General features: G+C 45.9%; 1 protein-coding gene across 1 annotated transcript in view; it reads right to left on the bottom strand.

Moving 5' to 3' along the window:
* Nucleotides 1-13,590, bottom strand: part of cog5 (component of oligomeric golgi complex 5) — a 94,398-nt gene that overhangs the window by 11,237 nt on the left and 69,571 nt on the right. The window contains exons 8-14 of the mRNA XM_064939880.1: nt 11,978-12,137; nt 11,498-11,610; nt 11,301-11,378; nt 8,947-9,028; nt 7,065-7,269; nt 3,044-3,205; nt 2,775-2,874 (exon numbers count right to left, since the gene is read on the bottom strand). Coding sequence (XP_064795952.1) covers nt 2,775-2,874; nt 3,044-3,205; nt 7,065-7,269; nt 8,947-9,028; nt 11,301-11,378; nt 11,498-11,610; nt 11,978-12,137 — 900 coding nt within the window. The remainder of the gene's footprint in view (nt 1-2,774; nt 2,875-3,043; nt 3,206-7,064; nt 7,270-8,946; nt 9,029-11,300; nt 11,379-11,497; nt 11,611-11,977; nt 12,138-13,590) is intronic.

Raw genomic sequence — 13,590 nt, 5'->3', positions numbered from 1 at the left:
GTTAGCAGACTTCATGAGTAAGGGTGGATGATGAAGAAAAATAAAGAAAATTAAAACAAAGATGATATGATCGCTGTAGGACCAATAGCACTTAATCCATTATCTTAATTCATTATTAGCAATATACTTTAAAAGACCTTAAACCAAAATGTGCCATCCTTTAAGTGCTCTATACTCTTTACCAAAAAAACAAGAAGAGGGCATGTGCAAAAAGCCTATACTCTTATATAATAATTCATCACTGCCTGTAGGGAAAGTCCTCCCTGGGAGATTCAGTAGCCTAAGCCGAGGGAGACAGGAATCAACAGGAAGAAAAACAAGCAAAAGCTAAAAAGTTATTGTGTAGTAGACCAAACTGGGATAGGTAACCCATATGTGTAGTTGTCCAAATAGATTCAATCTTTTTTTACCTCCCTTTTTCTCCATCATTTCGTCATATCCAATTAAGATCTTGTCTCATCGCTGAAACTCCCCAATGGGCTCGGCACAGGCGAAGGTCGAGTCATGTGTCCTCCGAAACATGACCCGCCAACCCGCGCTCCTTCACACCTGCCCGCTTAAACCGGAAGCCAGCCGGACCAATTTGTCGGAGGAAACAGTGTTTAACTGACGACCGAAGTCATCCTGCAGGTGCCTGGCCCGCCACAAGGAGTCGCTAGAGTGTGATGAACCAAGTAAAGTCAAGCCAAGTCTTTTGGGGTATGCCTGTGTGTCCGCCAGTAGTTGAAACTGACAGCTCTGGGGCATTCAACATGTCAACCTCTCACAAATGCAAGCAGTGATGAAGTCGTTTGACATGCATATTATTAATGTTAGCTCTCTGTGTAGATCCAAGGGCCAGCCGTGCTGCCCTGTTCTGAGACAAAACTAGGGCCTGTAGGACCTGCCTTGTTGATAGTGCTATTAAGAAGATAGAGCTGCGCTTTATTATGGACAGACTTCTCCCCATTTTAGCTACTGTTGTATAAATATGTTTTGAGCATAGAAGTTTTACAATCCAGGGTTACTCCAAGCAGCTCAATTTACACATGATTTATTACAAGATGTAAGTGAGTTTTAGGGTTTAGTGAATGACTTGTCCCAAATACAATGTTTTTAGTAAAAAAAATAAACTTATTCCTTGCCACCCACTCTGAAACTAACTGCAGATCTTAGTTAAGTGTTACAGTCATTTCAGTCGCTGTAGTACAGTTGCTGACTTGTATAGTGTTGAGTCATCCGCATACATAGACACATCTACGTTTGGATCTGGCTACTGCTTCAAGCTCATTTCTGCAGCATTAGTAAAGATGTGAACAATAAATGTTGCCGATTTCATTCCTGTGCAGTTTGTAACTACCCTGGTAGGTTGACTGATAGCCTGATCCAGGTTGCTGCCACTAGTTACAGTTTGAAGCTTTTTCTTAAATGATCAGTTTGACGATAGCCAGTCAATATTTAAAATCACCCAGAAAATATACCTCTCTGTTTATATCACATATATTATTAAGCATTTCACACATTATCCAGATACTGACTGTTAGCACTTGATGGTCTATAGCAGCTTCCCTCAAGAATGGGCTTCAGGTGAGGCAGATGAACCTGTAGCCATATTACTTCTATAAGCTTTACAGGAATGTGGTTCTGAATATAAACAGTAACACCTCCACCATGTCTGTATTTTCTGTAAATGTTATAACCTTGTATTGCTACCTCTGTATCACCAAATGTATTAACTGAGTGAGTTTCAGAGTCAAAACATGAATGTCATCTGTTAACAGCAAATTGTTGATTTCAGCAACCTTGCTCTTTAAAAGTGCTTTCTTCGCCATCTTAAAAAAGCATGTACCATTCAAAACATGTAGAACTAACAACAGATATAGCCCTTGGTTCACCCCAGATTTGACTGCCCTTGACCAGCACAAAAACATCCTGTGGCGTTCTGCATTAGCATAGAATGGCCCCCGCGATATGAAACTTTTCGGGGAGGTCAGGAACCAATATACTCAGTCTTAAATTTGTATCCTTTAGCACTGATTCCAAAAGGTTTTGGGACACTGTAAAGTCCATGGAGACGAAGAGCACCTCCTCCCAGCTGCCCACTGCACTGAAGCTAGGAAACACTGTCACCACCGAGAAATGGGTGAGAGCCAGGGTGGACAGATGTCTCTACACATCTTTTATTTGTTCATGTTCAGGTCAACTCTACATTTTGAAGACTACATTTGTAGGCAGGAGGAACCACTCACAGACACTGTGGTTGTGTCCCAAATGACACCGTATTCCCCATATATAGTACACTACTTTTGACCAGAGCCCTATGGGTCACTAACCCAGCCACTAGCCTCTTCAGTAACCCTCCTCATCTGTCTAGCCAAGCAGCCCATTGATGATGACCATTGATTCATAGCAGGGAAATTCTGAATGAACACTGACGACTATGGGCTGATAGAGACATGCTCTGACCGGTCTGTACTATTCTACCCCCCTCTATTCTCTTCTCCTCCTCCCCTCTCATCAAATCAAGTCAAATCAAACTTTATTTGTGACATGCGCCGAATACAACAGGTGTAGACTTTACCGGGAAATGCTTATTTACAAGCCCTTAACCAACAGTGCAGTACAAGAAGAGTTTAGGAACTATTTACCAAATATTACCAAAAGTTAAAAAAATTATAAGAATCTCCCCTCATATCCTCTCCTTGCGCCCACTGACACTCACTGCCATACAGGGCTGTCACTTAGCCACAGAACAGGGTTTGACTGATGAACAATTGGATGTTGTGGTGACCTACCAGCTGCTCAGACTTGACACAGAAGAGCTGGACGGTCTTGGCAGCATTCTTGGCCACTGCCAGAGTCAGACTGGTGTCTACCGACGCCACGTTCAGCTCACTGAGGACACACACATAATAATATAACATGTAGGACAATGGAAAGAACAGGATCAGGGCAGGATCAGCAAAAAAAAGTGAGATGACCAACTGATGTAAGAAATAATATTTCTGCTTTTTTTTCTGAGAATTTTGTCTGAGTAGGGAACAGTGTTTGTGTAGGTGTGTACCTGGTGATGGTCTTGATAATGCTGTCCAGTTCGTCGTGGGAGGGGGGGTTGCGTCCCCCCATGGGGAACACCAGGTTGATGGGGTCAAACAGACGAGACAGAGACTTGGAGAGGTACGCTGACTCGTAGGGCTGCAGAGAGTCCTTCAAAGCCTTCTCTGGACTACACACAGACACATGTTATTTACCTCATGAATGTATTTACAAACTATATACAGCAATGGTTCATTATTTTCCTGGTTTTAAACAAAGTTCTACATTTGGGAACATGCCTAGAGGCCAGATTCTCGGTCTATTTACACATCTCACACACACTGATCTAGACCCACAGCGAGCGCACAGTGGACTGGTCTGTGGCGCTGGAGCGAGATGAAGACATCAGTAGTGACAGGCTCTGGCAGGCCTACCCTCTCTTCCAACTCTCTCTCTCCCTTGCGCGCTCTATCGTTTCTCTCACACTGATGAAATGGGGAAGAGGTAGAGAAACCCAAGCTAACAGCAGCCTGTAGGGCCATCAAGCTTGCACACACACACACACGCATACACACACAGCTGTATGCACTTCTCCAGCAGCGCTCCAATCTTTAGTTCATCTGGCCAGTCATTTTATGCACCACAATTCATCAGACAGGGCGCTTATTGATTAATGGTGCTCTCTCGTTAACTGAAATGTAGCTCAATGAGAACAATGACGACAAGTGCCGTTCGCACACGAGCAAATGTGCATTCGATGTTTGTTCTCCATCTCATCACCACTCCTCTGAATGATTTTGCTCCCTCATATACCTCCCTGTGTCAACCAGCCGATTCATCCATCTCTTCCCACCCTGTCACTTCTCTGTCTGGGATTCTTCACACTACCTCCTTTCATCCTATTCCCTCACTTTATCCGTTCTGCAGCTCTCTATCAGCGTATTAGTGTACCCTCTTTCCATGCACCTCTCTCCCTCCGTCCGCCCGTCCATCCATCCCCCTCTCTGCCCAACCACAGCAACAGACACCTTGAGTAACAGAGGCAATTTGGCCCACAGCAGCGCCCGTAATTACAAGTTTAAACACTGAGACGACACACAACGCACAGGTTGACAGCTCTACATCAGAGAGAAAACAGAGCGACGAAGCGAGAAAGAGGGTATGGGGTAGAGCGAGACAGGCAGAGCAAGGAAATGAAAGAGAGGTAGAGAGCGGGACGGAGAGAGGGACCCAAGAGAGAAGAGAGTAATAGAGAGAGGGAAAGAAAGAGATTTAATGGAGTCAGGGAGATAACCTAGGCCTGCTCCCAGTGGCTCTCATGTACCCATGGTTAATCAACACTGACTCAACTTGACTGAGTGCCAGGGGGATAACCAGCGGGGCCAGGCGCTGTAGCCTGGCACAGGATCTCCTACTGGGAAACAGGGAGCAGCAAGGGCCCCTGGCTGGGCCTGGAGCTCCACACCATTAGGTTAATGTGTGACTCATATCAGGCTCCAGCAGGTTGCAGACATACGCTATAGTGTACAGGAGCCATTTCCACCTGTCTGGTCACCTAGCCATCACAACGCAATTTAAACACTCAAGTTGTTGCATCTGTCACAAATAAAGTTGCTTATTCCAGACATCTACCGGCAGGATAGGGATATGTCAGGCCTGAAGTTCACCCAGTAGATAGTGTCTACGTCCCAAATAGCACCCTATTCTACGGCTGTCCCTGACAAAAAATATATATATCTTGGTCGACGAGAGTAGTCTGTTCTTTAGAACCAATCGATTGTTCGAAATTTGAAAATGTGTATTTTACCATAAATAAAAATCAAATCAAATGTTATTTGTCACATGCGCCGAATACAACAGGTGAAGGTAGACCTTACCATTAAATGCTTACTAACAAAGCCCTTAACCAACCATGCAGTGAAAAAAATATTTACTAAACAAACTAGAGTAAAAAATAAAATAAAAAGTAACACAATAGGGCCTCCCAAGTGGTGCTGTGGTCTGAGGCACTACATTGCAGTTGCTAGCTGTGCCACTAGAGATCTTGGTTAGAGTCCAGGCTCTGTCGCAGCCAGCACAATTAGCCCAGCGTCGTCCGGGTTAGGGGAGGGTTTGACCGGCAGGGATGTCCTTGTCCCATCGCGCTCTAGCGACTCCTGTGACAGGCCAGACGCATGCATGCTGACACGCTGAGTTGCAGCGATGAGACAACATTGTAACTACTACCAATTGGATACTACAAAATTGGGGAGCAAAAGGGGTAAAAGTAAATAAATATTTTACCCCTTTTTCTCCCCAATTTCGTAGTATCCAATTGGTAGTAGTTACAATCTTGTCTCATCGCTGCAACTCCCGTACGGACTCGGGAGAAGCAAAGGATGAGAGCCATGCTTCCTCAGAAATATATATATAAAAAGTAACACAATGAAATATTGAGGCTATATACAGGGGGCACCGGTACCGACTCAATGTGCAGGGGTGCAGGTTAGTCAAGGTCATTTGTACATGTAGGTAGAGGTAATGTTACTATGCATGGACAATAAACAACGAGTAGCAGCAGTGTAAGAACAAAGGAGGCAAATAGTCCGGGTGGCCATTTGATTAATTGTTCAGCAGTCTTATGGCTTAGGGGTAGAAGCTGTTGAGGAGCTTTTTGGACTTAGACTTGGCGCTCCGGTACCACTTCTCGTGCGGTAGTAGAGAGAACAGTCTATGACTTGGGTGACTGGAGTCTTTGACAATTTCACTGGAGTCTTTGTACTATTTCACTCTGGAGATGATGAGTTAAGACAATTGGAAATAGTACATTTGCTCACAGGCCAGGTAGCCTAGTTCTATGTGTAATCAGGTGCGTGTCCAAACTCAAGATTGACAAGAGCACTCCAAACAAAAGACAATGAATAAATAAATAATAAATAAATTGACAACTCGTAAATGGAAAGAAATAAACCCAAATTTTCCCTCACAAGTGTAGCCTAGATTGTGCACTCCTAAAAAGACAACGGTAAGACTAATATTAATAATATATTGAATCTATTAACAGAAATGACCGTAACAAAACAAACATTGTAGATTAGAAATTATAGGAATTAACTGTAAATGTACTACTGGTGTGCCATCCCCGCGGCCTCTGCAATGGATTAGTCCAATCAGACAGGCGTGAATGCCATAACAGTTTTTGTATATATTTGTCAATGCTCAACAACAAAAAATGTAATATATCGGCCGACCATCAGCCTATCGACCAAACAATTGACTAAATGGGGTCAGCCCTACCCTATTCCCCATTTAGTGCACTACTTTTGACGATTCTTTATCAATCGTTTTCTTCAACTGTCCTTCGATCGTTCTCTGTTCTCTCCACTACAAAGCCCTGTCTCTCCTCAGAGAGGTGCCATATAGCTTGCTCCTGTCAGATAGCTACTGCCCTCCGTGTCTTCATTCAACTACTTCTTATACACTCACACTGGAGGCCTTTGGAAAAGCTTTATCTCTCCCCCTTCTTTCACTCTGTCTGGCACTCTGCCCACACACATACACACTTTATCTCTAACTCGCCCCCTCCTCCCCTATCACTGAGCACTCTAAAATATAGTAGGTTTAATGGACGTTTACTTTCTGCTCCATCCATGCATACCAATCAGTGTGCTGGCTGTGACCGGTTCTGTGGTTTGTTTTAATTGCTAGTGGTCTCCCATATTTAAACTCTCCTACAGCTTTAGTACTCTGTATAAAGAGACAGAGACTTTACATTCTGAGATTCACCACGTATCACGGAATGTGTGTGTGTGAGAGAGAATCTTCATACTGAAATTATTTCTGTCAATCACAGCAAGCTGGGTCAAATCCCACACTGGTTAGTCAAGGTAAGGCTGTGAGTGTGAGTGTGAGAGAGAGTCTGTGAGAGAGTGTGTGAGAGAGAGTGAGAGTGAGAGAGAGAGAGACTCATCCTGAACCGGTCGATCATTGAGTAGGATGTGAAGAGGCAGACTGCATACTGTAAGCCGAGAGAGTGTGTGTGTGTGTGTATATGTTCACTTCAGACTCACTCGTAGTCGTGTTTGGTTTGTGTGAAAAGGTCCTGGTTGTCCATCTCTGTGGTGGGCAGGTCTATGGCGGTGTCCAGCCCTGCGCTGCTCGATATCACCCCCTGGATGCTGGAGCTGTACTGCTGCAGCCGACGCCACAGGTCGTTATAGAGACGGAGAAGCTTAGGGTACTCTCCCTCTAATGCCTGCTTGAGGAAGGATGAGGCTGGAGAGGGAGAGAGAACGAGAGAGAGAGAGAACGGGGTAGGGGTGAGGTCACAAAAAGTGAAGGATGGGAAGGAGGACGAGCAGAAGAGTGGAGCCGTAAAATGTCACCTTCTGTGTTTTAATTACTGCAAAGGTAAACATCTGCTTTGATGCACACTAACAGTCTTTCTGCTCCCGTGAACTAGAAACATCACATTATCCCTGATTACCAGACTCCAACATGGATGAAGGGATGAGACTGAAACAGAAAGACTATCCTGATAAAAATAAAGCTAAATAAAATAAATGGTGACATTTTCCAGCTCATTATTATGTTAATTGCCTGACTTTGCGAGTGATTTGTTGCTCGTTAAGGGATGATATGCAGATTGTTTTAATGTAGATTGATTTGGTGAATGCATAATATAGTGTTTTATAATGATTCATACAGGTTTGAACTGAAGTACTTTCAGGGTCTTGTATATTTCCATATGCTAATTGAACTAAAAGGTTATTTCACCATAAGAGAAAGAATAAGAGGAAAAAATTGAAGAATATTTGGAGGAGTGCAGGGCACTGGTACAGAGACAGATGGGTAGAGAGAGAGAAAGAGAGAGCCAGCGAGACAAAGACAGAGAGAGAGCGAGGAAGGAGAGATATACTGGGCCTGTGTGGATTTACTCCGTATTGACCAGTGAGAGTGAATGAGGAGCATCATTAACAGGTGATAACACTGTACTGTGTTAGAGCAGGGATCAATAGACACGGATTCGTCCAACGCAGGCTGCTGTGGGCTTCATAACATGGCAAAGACACACTTAATGATTAGGGTAATGGTGACTGGATCATAGCTTGACTTCGCTCTTTCTTTACCCTGCCAAGAGAACACTTTGTATAGGTTGTGTTGTGGACATTTTCCCTTCGTATCCTATTCATGTCATCCGCTATCAGTCAATGTTCTCGAGTCTCTCTCACCACCAGGGCATTAGATACAGAACTCGGCAGGAGAAACGGCAACGGCGTCTATAAGAGTTTTTAGAAACAGCTTCATACGCAGTCAACAGATCCTGTAGGTAGGCAGCCCACAGATCGTTGTGAGAAAATAGAGTTATTAACAGCACCACAGGAACCAAACGCGCCGCTCTTTTACTCACATCTAAATCTACGGACATTCATCCCTTCTGCTGAAATGGCACACTTACTGTATGATAAGGAGGGGTGGAAACTTTTCTCTGCGGCGTGTGTGGATGGATCCTGTTGGGTTGTCTCTCCACCTTTTATAGGGCCTGTCCCATGGCGGGGTATAAATTAAAGAATGGGTGTGCGAGTGTGTCTGTATGTGTTTATAGACCCTGTCCCGTCTGAAAAGGGGGTATATATCACCAGAGAGGTGTAATCATACCCCGCAGTGGTTGGGACGGGACATGGAGGGGCGTTTAGGGTTTATAGGCGAAGGGAAGAGTGATGGCCCACTGTTTGTGCTGTACCGCTGACACACACACAAACGCAGGGAAACGCAGGTACAGAATTATTTGCAGGTGGCATAACGCTATGGCTAAAAGAGAGAAAATTAAGAGAAACGTAAGAGGGAGAGAGAGAGAGAGCGAGACGCAGAGAGAGAGAGTAAGCACACACACACTGCTACTAGGGTGCATCAGCGTTACTCTGTGAAACAGATATTGCTCTGTAGCCTCACCAGCTGTAGCTCTCTGGAACTCCACCGAGAGAGTGTGTGTGACATCACTCCAAAACGTGTAGAGGATATCAGGCTGGCCGTCCTGCCGAGAGAAGAGAGAAACAACTGAACAGAGAGTCACACAAGGAGACACACACACACAGGGCTGTGATAAGTGCAGTCTGCGCCCAACAGGCAGAAGGGCAGGGTGACTGCCATTATCATCATTATCTACCAGTGTGATCCTCAGCCACACCAGATGCTGCTATCGCCACACACATTCATCACACTGCAAATCAGCTAGAAACACACACACACACACGCGACCACCGTGCTGTGCCATAACCATCACCGTGGACAACAATGACAGCTCATCACCATAATGACAAGTCATAGCAGGGCGTCTTACGATGGGCTGAGGAGGTTTGTCCACTAATGAGGGTCCACTCCTCTGAAGCATGCAGAGCTAGTTCACACATCCGACTCAAATAAGAGTCTTGTAACACAGGGAATACACACTGACTAGATAGGGTGGTGAGGACAGAGGAGTGCCATTTTTAAACACACACACAAACAAACACTAAATGCAAACACTGACACATACACACACACGCATGAACACTCACGCATGAAACACACACACACACACAGTTTACTGAACACACACATAACGGAAGTGAAAGTAGAGAGGGAGGGGAAAGTCTAATCAAAACAAAGACATATGAAGGGGGAGTGTGTGTCACCACATCCCTCCATTAACGTGGCCCTCCTCGCCTCCTAATATAATCACTGCTAAACAGTGGAGAAGGGACACACACACACACACACACACACACACACACACACACACACACACACACACACACACACACACACACTAGTAGCAGATTAGTGTGTCTTCGAAGGGTGAATTTCAATTATTGAATGTCTGTGTCTCTCATAAACTAAAGTTAACTAGGCCTACTTTGCTTCATGTTCTGCACCAGGGGTGGGAAAACTTTTTGGCTCGAGGGCCACATCGGGATTTTGAAATTCAATGGAGGGATGCATTTTTTGGGGGACATTTTTTGTTTGTTAAAATCAATTTGCGGGGGCCTCCTGAGTGGCGCAGCGGTCTAAGGTACTGCGTCGCAGTGCTTGAGGCATCACTACAGACCCGGGTTTGTTCCCAGGCTGTGTCACAGTTGGCCGTGACTGGGAGACCCATGAGGCGGCGCACAATTGGCCCAGCATCGTCTGGGTTAGGAGAGGGTTTGGCAGGCAGAGATTTCCTTGTTCCATTGCGCTCTAGCGACTGCTGTGGCGGGCCGGGCGCATGCACACTGACACGGTCGCCAGGTGTACGGTGTTTCCTCAGACACATTGGTGCGGCTGGGTCCCGGGTTAAGTGGGAGTCAAGAAGCAGTGTGGGGCCTGGCTGGGTCGTGTTTCGTAGGATGCACGGCTCTCGACCTTCGCCTTCTCCTGAGTCCGTACGGGAGTTGAAGTGATGGAACAAGACTGTAACTACCAATTGGGTATCACAAATTCGTTTTACACTGTCCTGTGGCCCAACACAAAGAGAATGGACACACACAGTCCATCAATGTTACCCTGTTAATGTTAAACCAACACAAAACAGACCAGACCATGTGTATGTCCTACTTCTAAACATACGCACACAGGCATGCGCACACACACTAGATCTTAATTGGTGCAAGCTGCTAATAGGTCGACTGCTGTCCTGAATATAAAAGGACAATTATAGGACTGTGGTCTTTTATAGAGGATAAAGAGAGATGGAGAGACAGATGGAGAGAGCGTGACAACGGCGGGAACGAGAGGGTGGGGGAATAGAAGCAGAGCGAGGGAGGAAGGGAGAGAAAGAGAGGAGAGGGAGCAAATTAAGAGGTCTATGCTCCTGTAAGAAAGAAAATCGGCACAGCTGAATCTCTTTCAGCCTGGGTAGGTCTGGTTCAGGACAGGCCCAAGTAATGGACCGATCAGGATGGAGAGAGGGGAATGGGAGAGGGACAGAGGAGGGGAAAGAGGTAGGCAGGGGAAGGCAAAAGAGAAGAGAATGATACTGCCAAGAGTTTTTTAAAATTTATTTTACCTTTATTTAACTAGGCAAGTCAGTTAAGAACATATTCTTATTTTCAAATGACGGCCTAGTAACAGTGAGTTAACTGCCTTGTTCAGTGGCAGAATGACAGATTTTTACCTTGTCAGCTCGGGGGATTCGATCTTGCAACCTTTCAGTTACAAGTCCAACGCTCTAACCACTAGGCGACCTGCCGCCCCAGTAGTAGAGGAATAGATGTTGTGGAAGGGTGTGCTGATGATAGTTCAGGGGCAAGAACACACGGGCCTTTTATGAGGACATGGCGTCTCACCTTAATGATCTCACTGATGAAGCAGACGTGAGTGACAGGGTCTCTCTTCTTTGTCAGGACCTTCTGGAGGTGTTGCACCTAAACACAGAGAGGTTACAGGTTAACTCCGTACTCCCTTGACTAGGTACATTACTCTACTTCAGCAGGTAAAAATGTGCACATTTACTTTTAAAATATCTGCAAAGGTAAAGGCATACCTGTCCGCAAGCGGCACAGATCTGGTCCATGAGTTTCTCTAGGTTGGTCCAGAGAGCAGCTCGGAACGCTGCCGTGTTACCTGGGGTTGGCATCACCGCTCTGCCTGGCGCACCTGACACACACACACACACACGCACACACACACACACACACACACACGCGCGCACACACACACACACACACACACACACACACACACACACACACACACACACACACACACACACACACACACACACACACACACACACACACACACACACACACACACACACACACACACACACACACACACACACACACACACACACACACACACACACACACACACACACACACACACACACACACACACACACACACGCACACACACACACACACACACAAATGAAATGACACGGGTGAAAAAGTTACAGAGGACAAGAGTACCAAAACTGAAACACTATTTTCCTCACCCCCTAACTCTCACCCCCGCCTACCTCTGTTGCCAGTGGGCTGGGTGAGTCCCTTGATGTCCAGGGCGGTGGTGACGTTGTCCTGTATGGTGGTCCGGTAGCCCTCCACCACCCCACTGATGGTCTCCCTCAGACTGCCCAGGTTATAGAACACCTGGAGGGCCGTGCCCACCTGGGTCGGGTTCTACATGGGGACACAGAGGAGAGGAGTCAGTTGGTGTGTGCGTGTGTGTCAGGTTCAGTCATTCAACTCCAACCCTATCTAGTCTGAGACAGTGGAGTCCAATCAACCAACTAAATACACGTCAGACATACTTCTACTGACTGGACAGACACAGAGAATGAAGTGTACCTCACACTCTGGAATAGCAGAGAAACATACGTACCGACTGACACACACACACACACACACACACACACACACACACACACCTCCAAGTTCAGACGATTGACGTCACTATACGCAAGGGAGGGGTGGTCTAAAAAATGGGTCATATTCAACAAAATTCTCCTCAGCTAACGGGAAAAGATAAGGATACGCAAGTACTCGGACATTTCTCGGTGTGTGTGTGTGTGCGTGCATAGTTGTGTGTGAGTAATTACTAGTAGGGTCTGATAGCAGCTCTTATTAAGGAACAAGCACTTAGGACTAATAGGAGCTTTGTTCACCATCATCCAGAAACCACTCGCACCCTCCCCATCTCTCCCTCCCCTCTCTCCTCGCTGTTGCACACATGAAACAGAGATTGAGGTCAGACCCCAGTCTTCTAGCTCCCTCCCTCTCCATCTCATTTCTCTGGCTTAACGAGTTCTTGGAAACACAGTTTCAACTCTCTCCATTCCTAACTCAGGGCCATTTAGGAAACTGCCCCTAAAGTCAGCTCCAGCTGGGTCATAATCAGGAAGCCAGCGCCAGAGCTCACGGCCCAGTGAGGTGTCAGCTGGTGGATGTGATAACGTCAAGACCCTGTCATGGAGCTTCGACCCCAGCCGTCTGGAAGGCGTGACACTATATGTCTCATGTCTGCAGTCCATGGATTGGTCAATAGGGTGACACAGGTGTTGAGTAAACCATGCTGTTATCATGTCCAAAGCCATGACGCAATATTTCTAATGCCAAAGAGTTTGCTGTGGATAAAAAAGGATGCATCCGTGCATGACACACACAGAAAAACACTAACTGACGAGGGGCGACATTTGATCAGTTCTTTGCGAGCTTGAGCTCTGCAGCGTCCGTCCGGGTCAGGTGTGTGTGTGTGTGTGTGTGTGTGTCTATCTATCTATCTCTATCTCTTATATATATATATATATATACAGCGCTCTGTGCAGGCCAGTCAAGTTATTTTACACCGATCTCAACAAACCATTTCTGTATGGACCTCGCTTTGTGCATGGGGGCATTGTCATGCTGAAACAGGAAAGGGCCTTCTCAAAACTATTGGAAGTTGGAAGCGCAGAAACGTCTACAATGTCATTGTGTGCTGTTGCGTTAAGATTTCCCTTCACTGGAACTAAGGGGACGAGCCCAAACCATGAAAAACAGCCCCAGAGCATTATTCCTCCTCCACCAAACTTCACAGTTTGCACTATGCATTGATGCAGGTCGCCTTCTCCTGGCATCCACCAAAGCCAGATTC

This window comes from Oncorhynchus masou, chromosome 27 (assembly GCF_036934945.1).
Source record: "Oncorhynchus masou masou isolate Uvic2021 chromosome 27, UVic_Omas_1.1, whole genome shotgun sequence".
Taxonomy (NCBI): domain Eukaryota; kingdom Metazoa; phylum Chordata; class Actinopteri; order Salmoniformes; family Salmonidae; genus Oncorhynchus; species Oncorhynchus masou.
The sequence above is the reverse complement of the archived record's forward strand: the minus strand, read 5'-3'. Positions and strand labels throughout refer to the sequence as shown.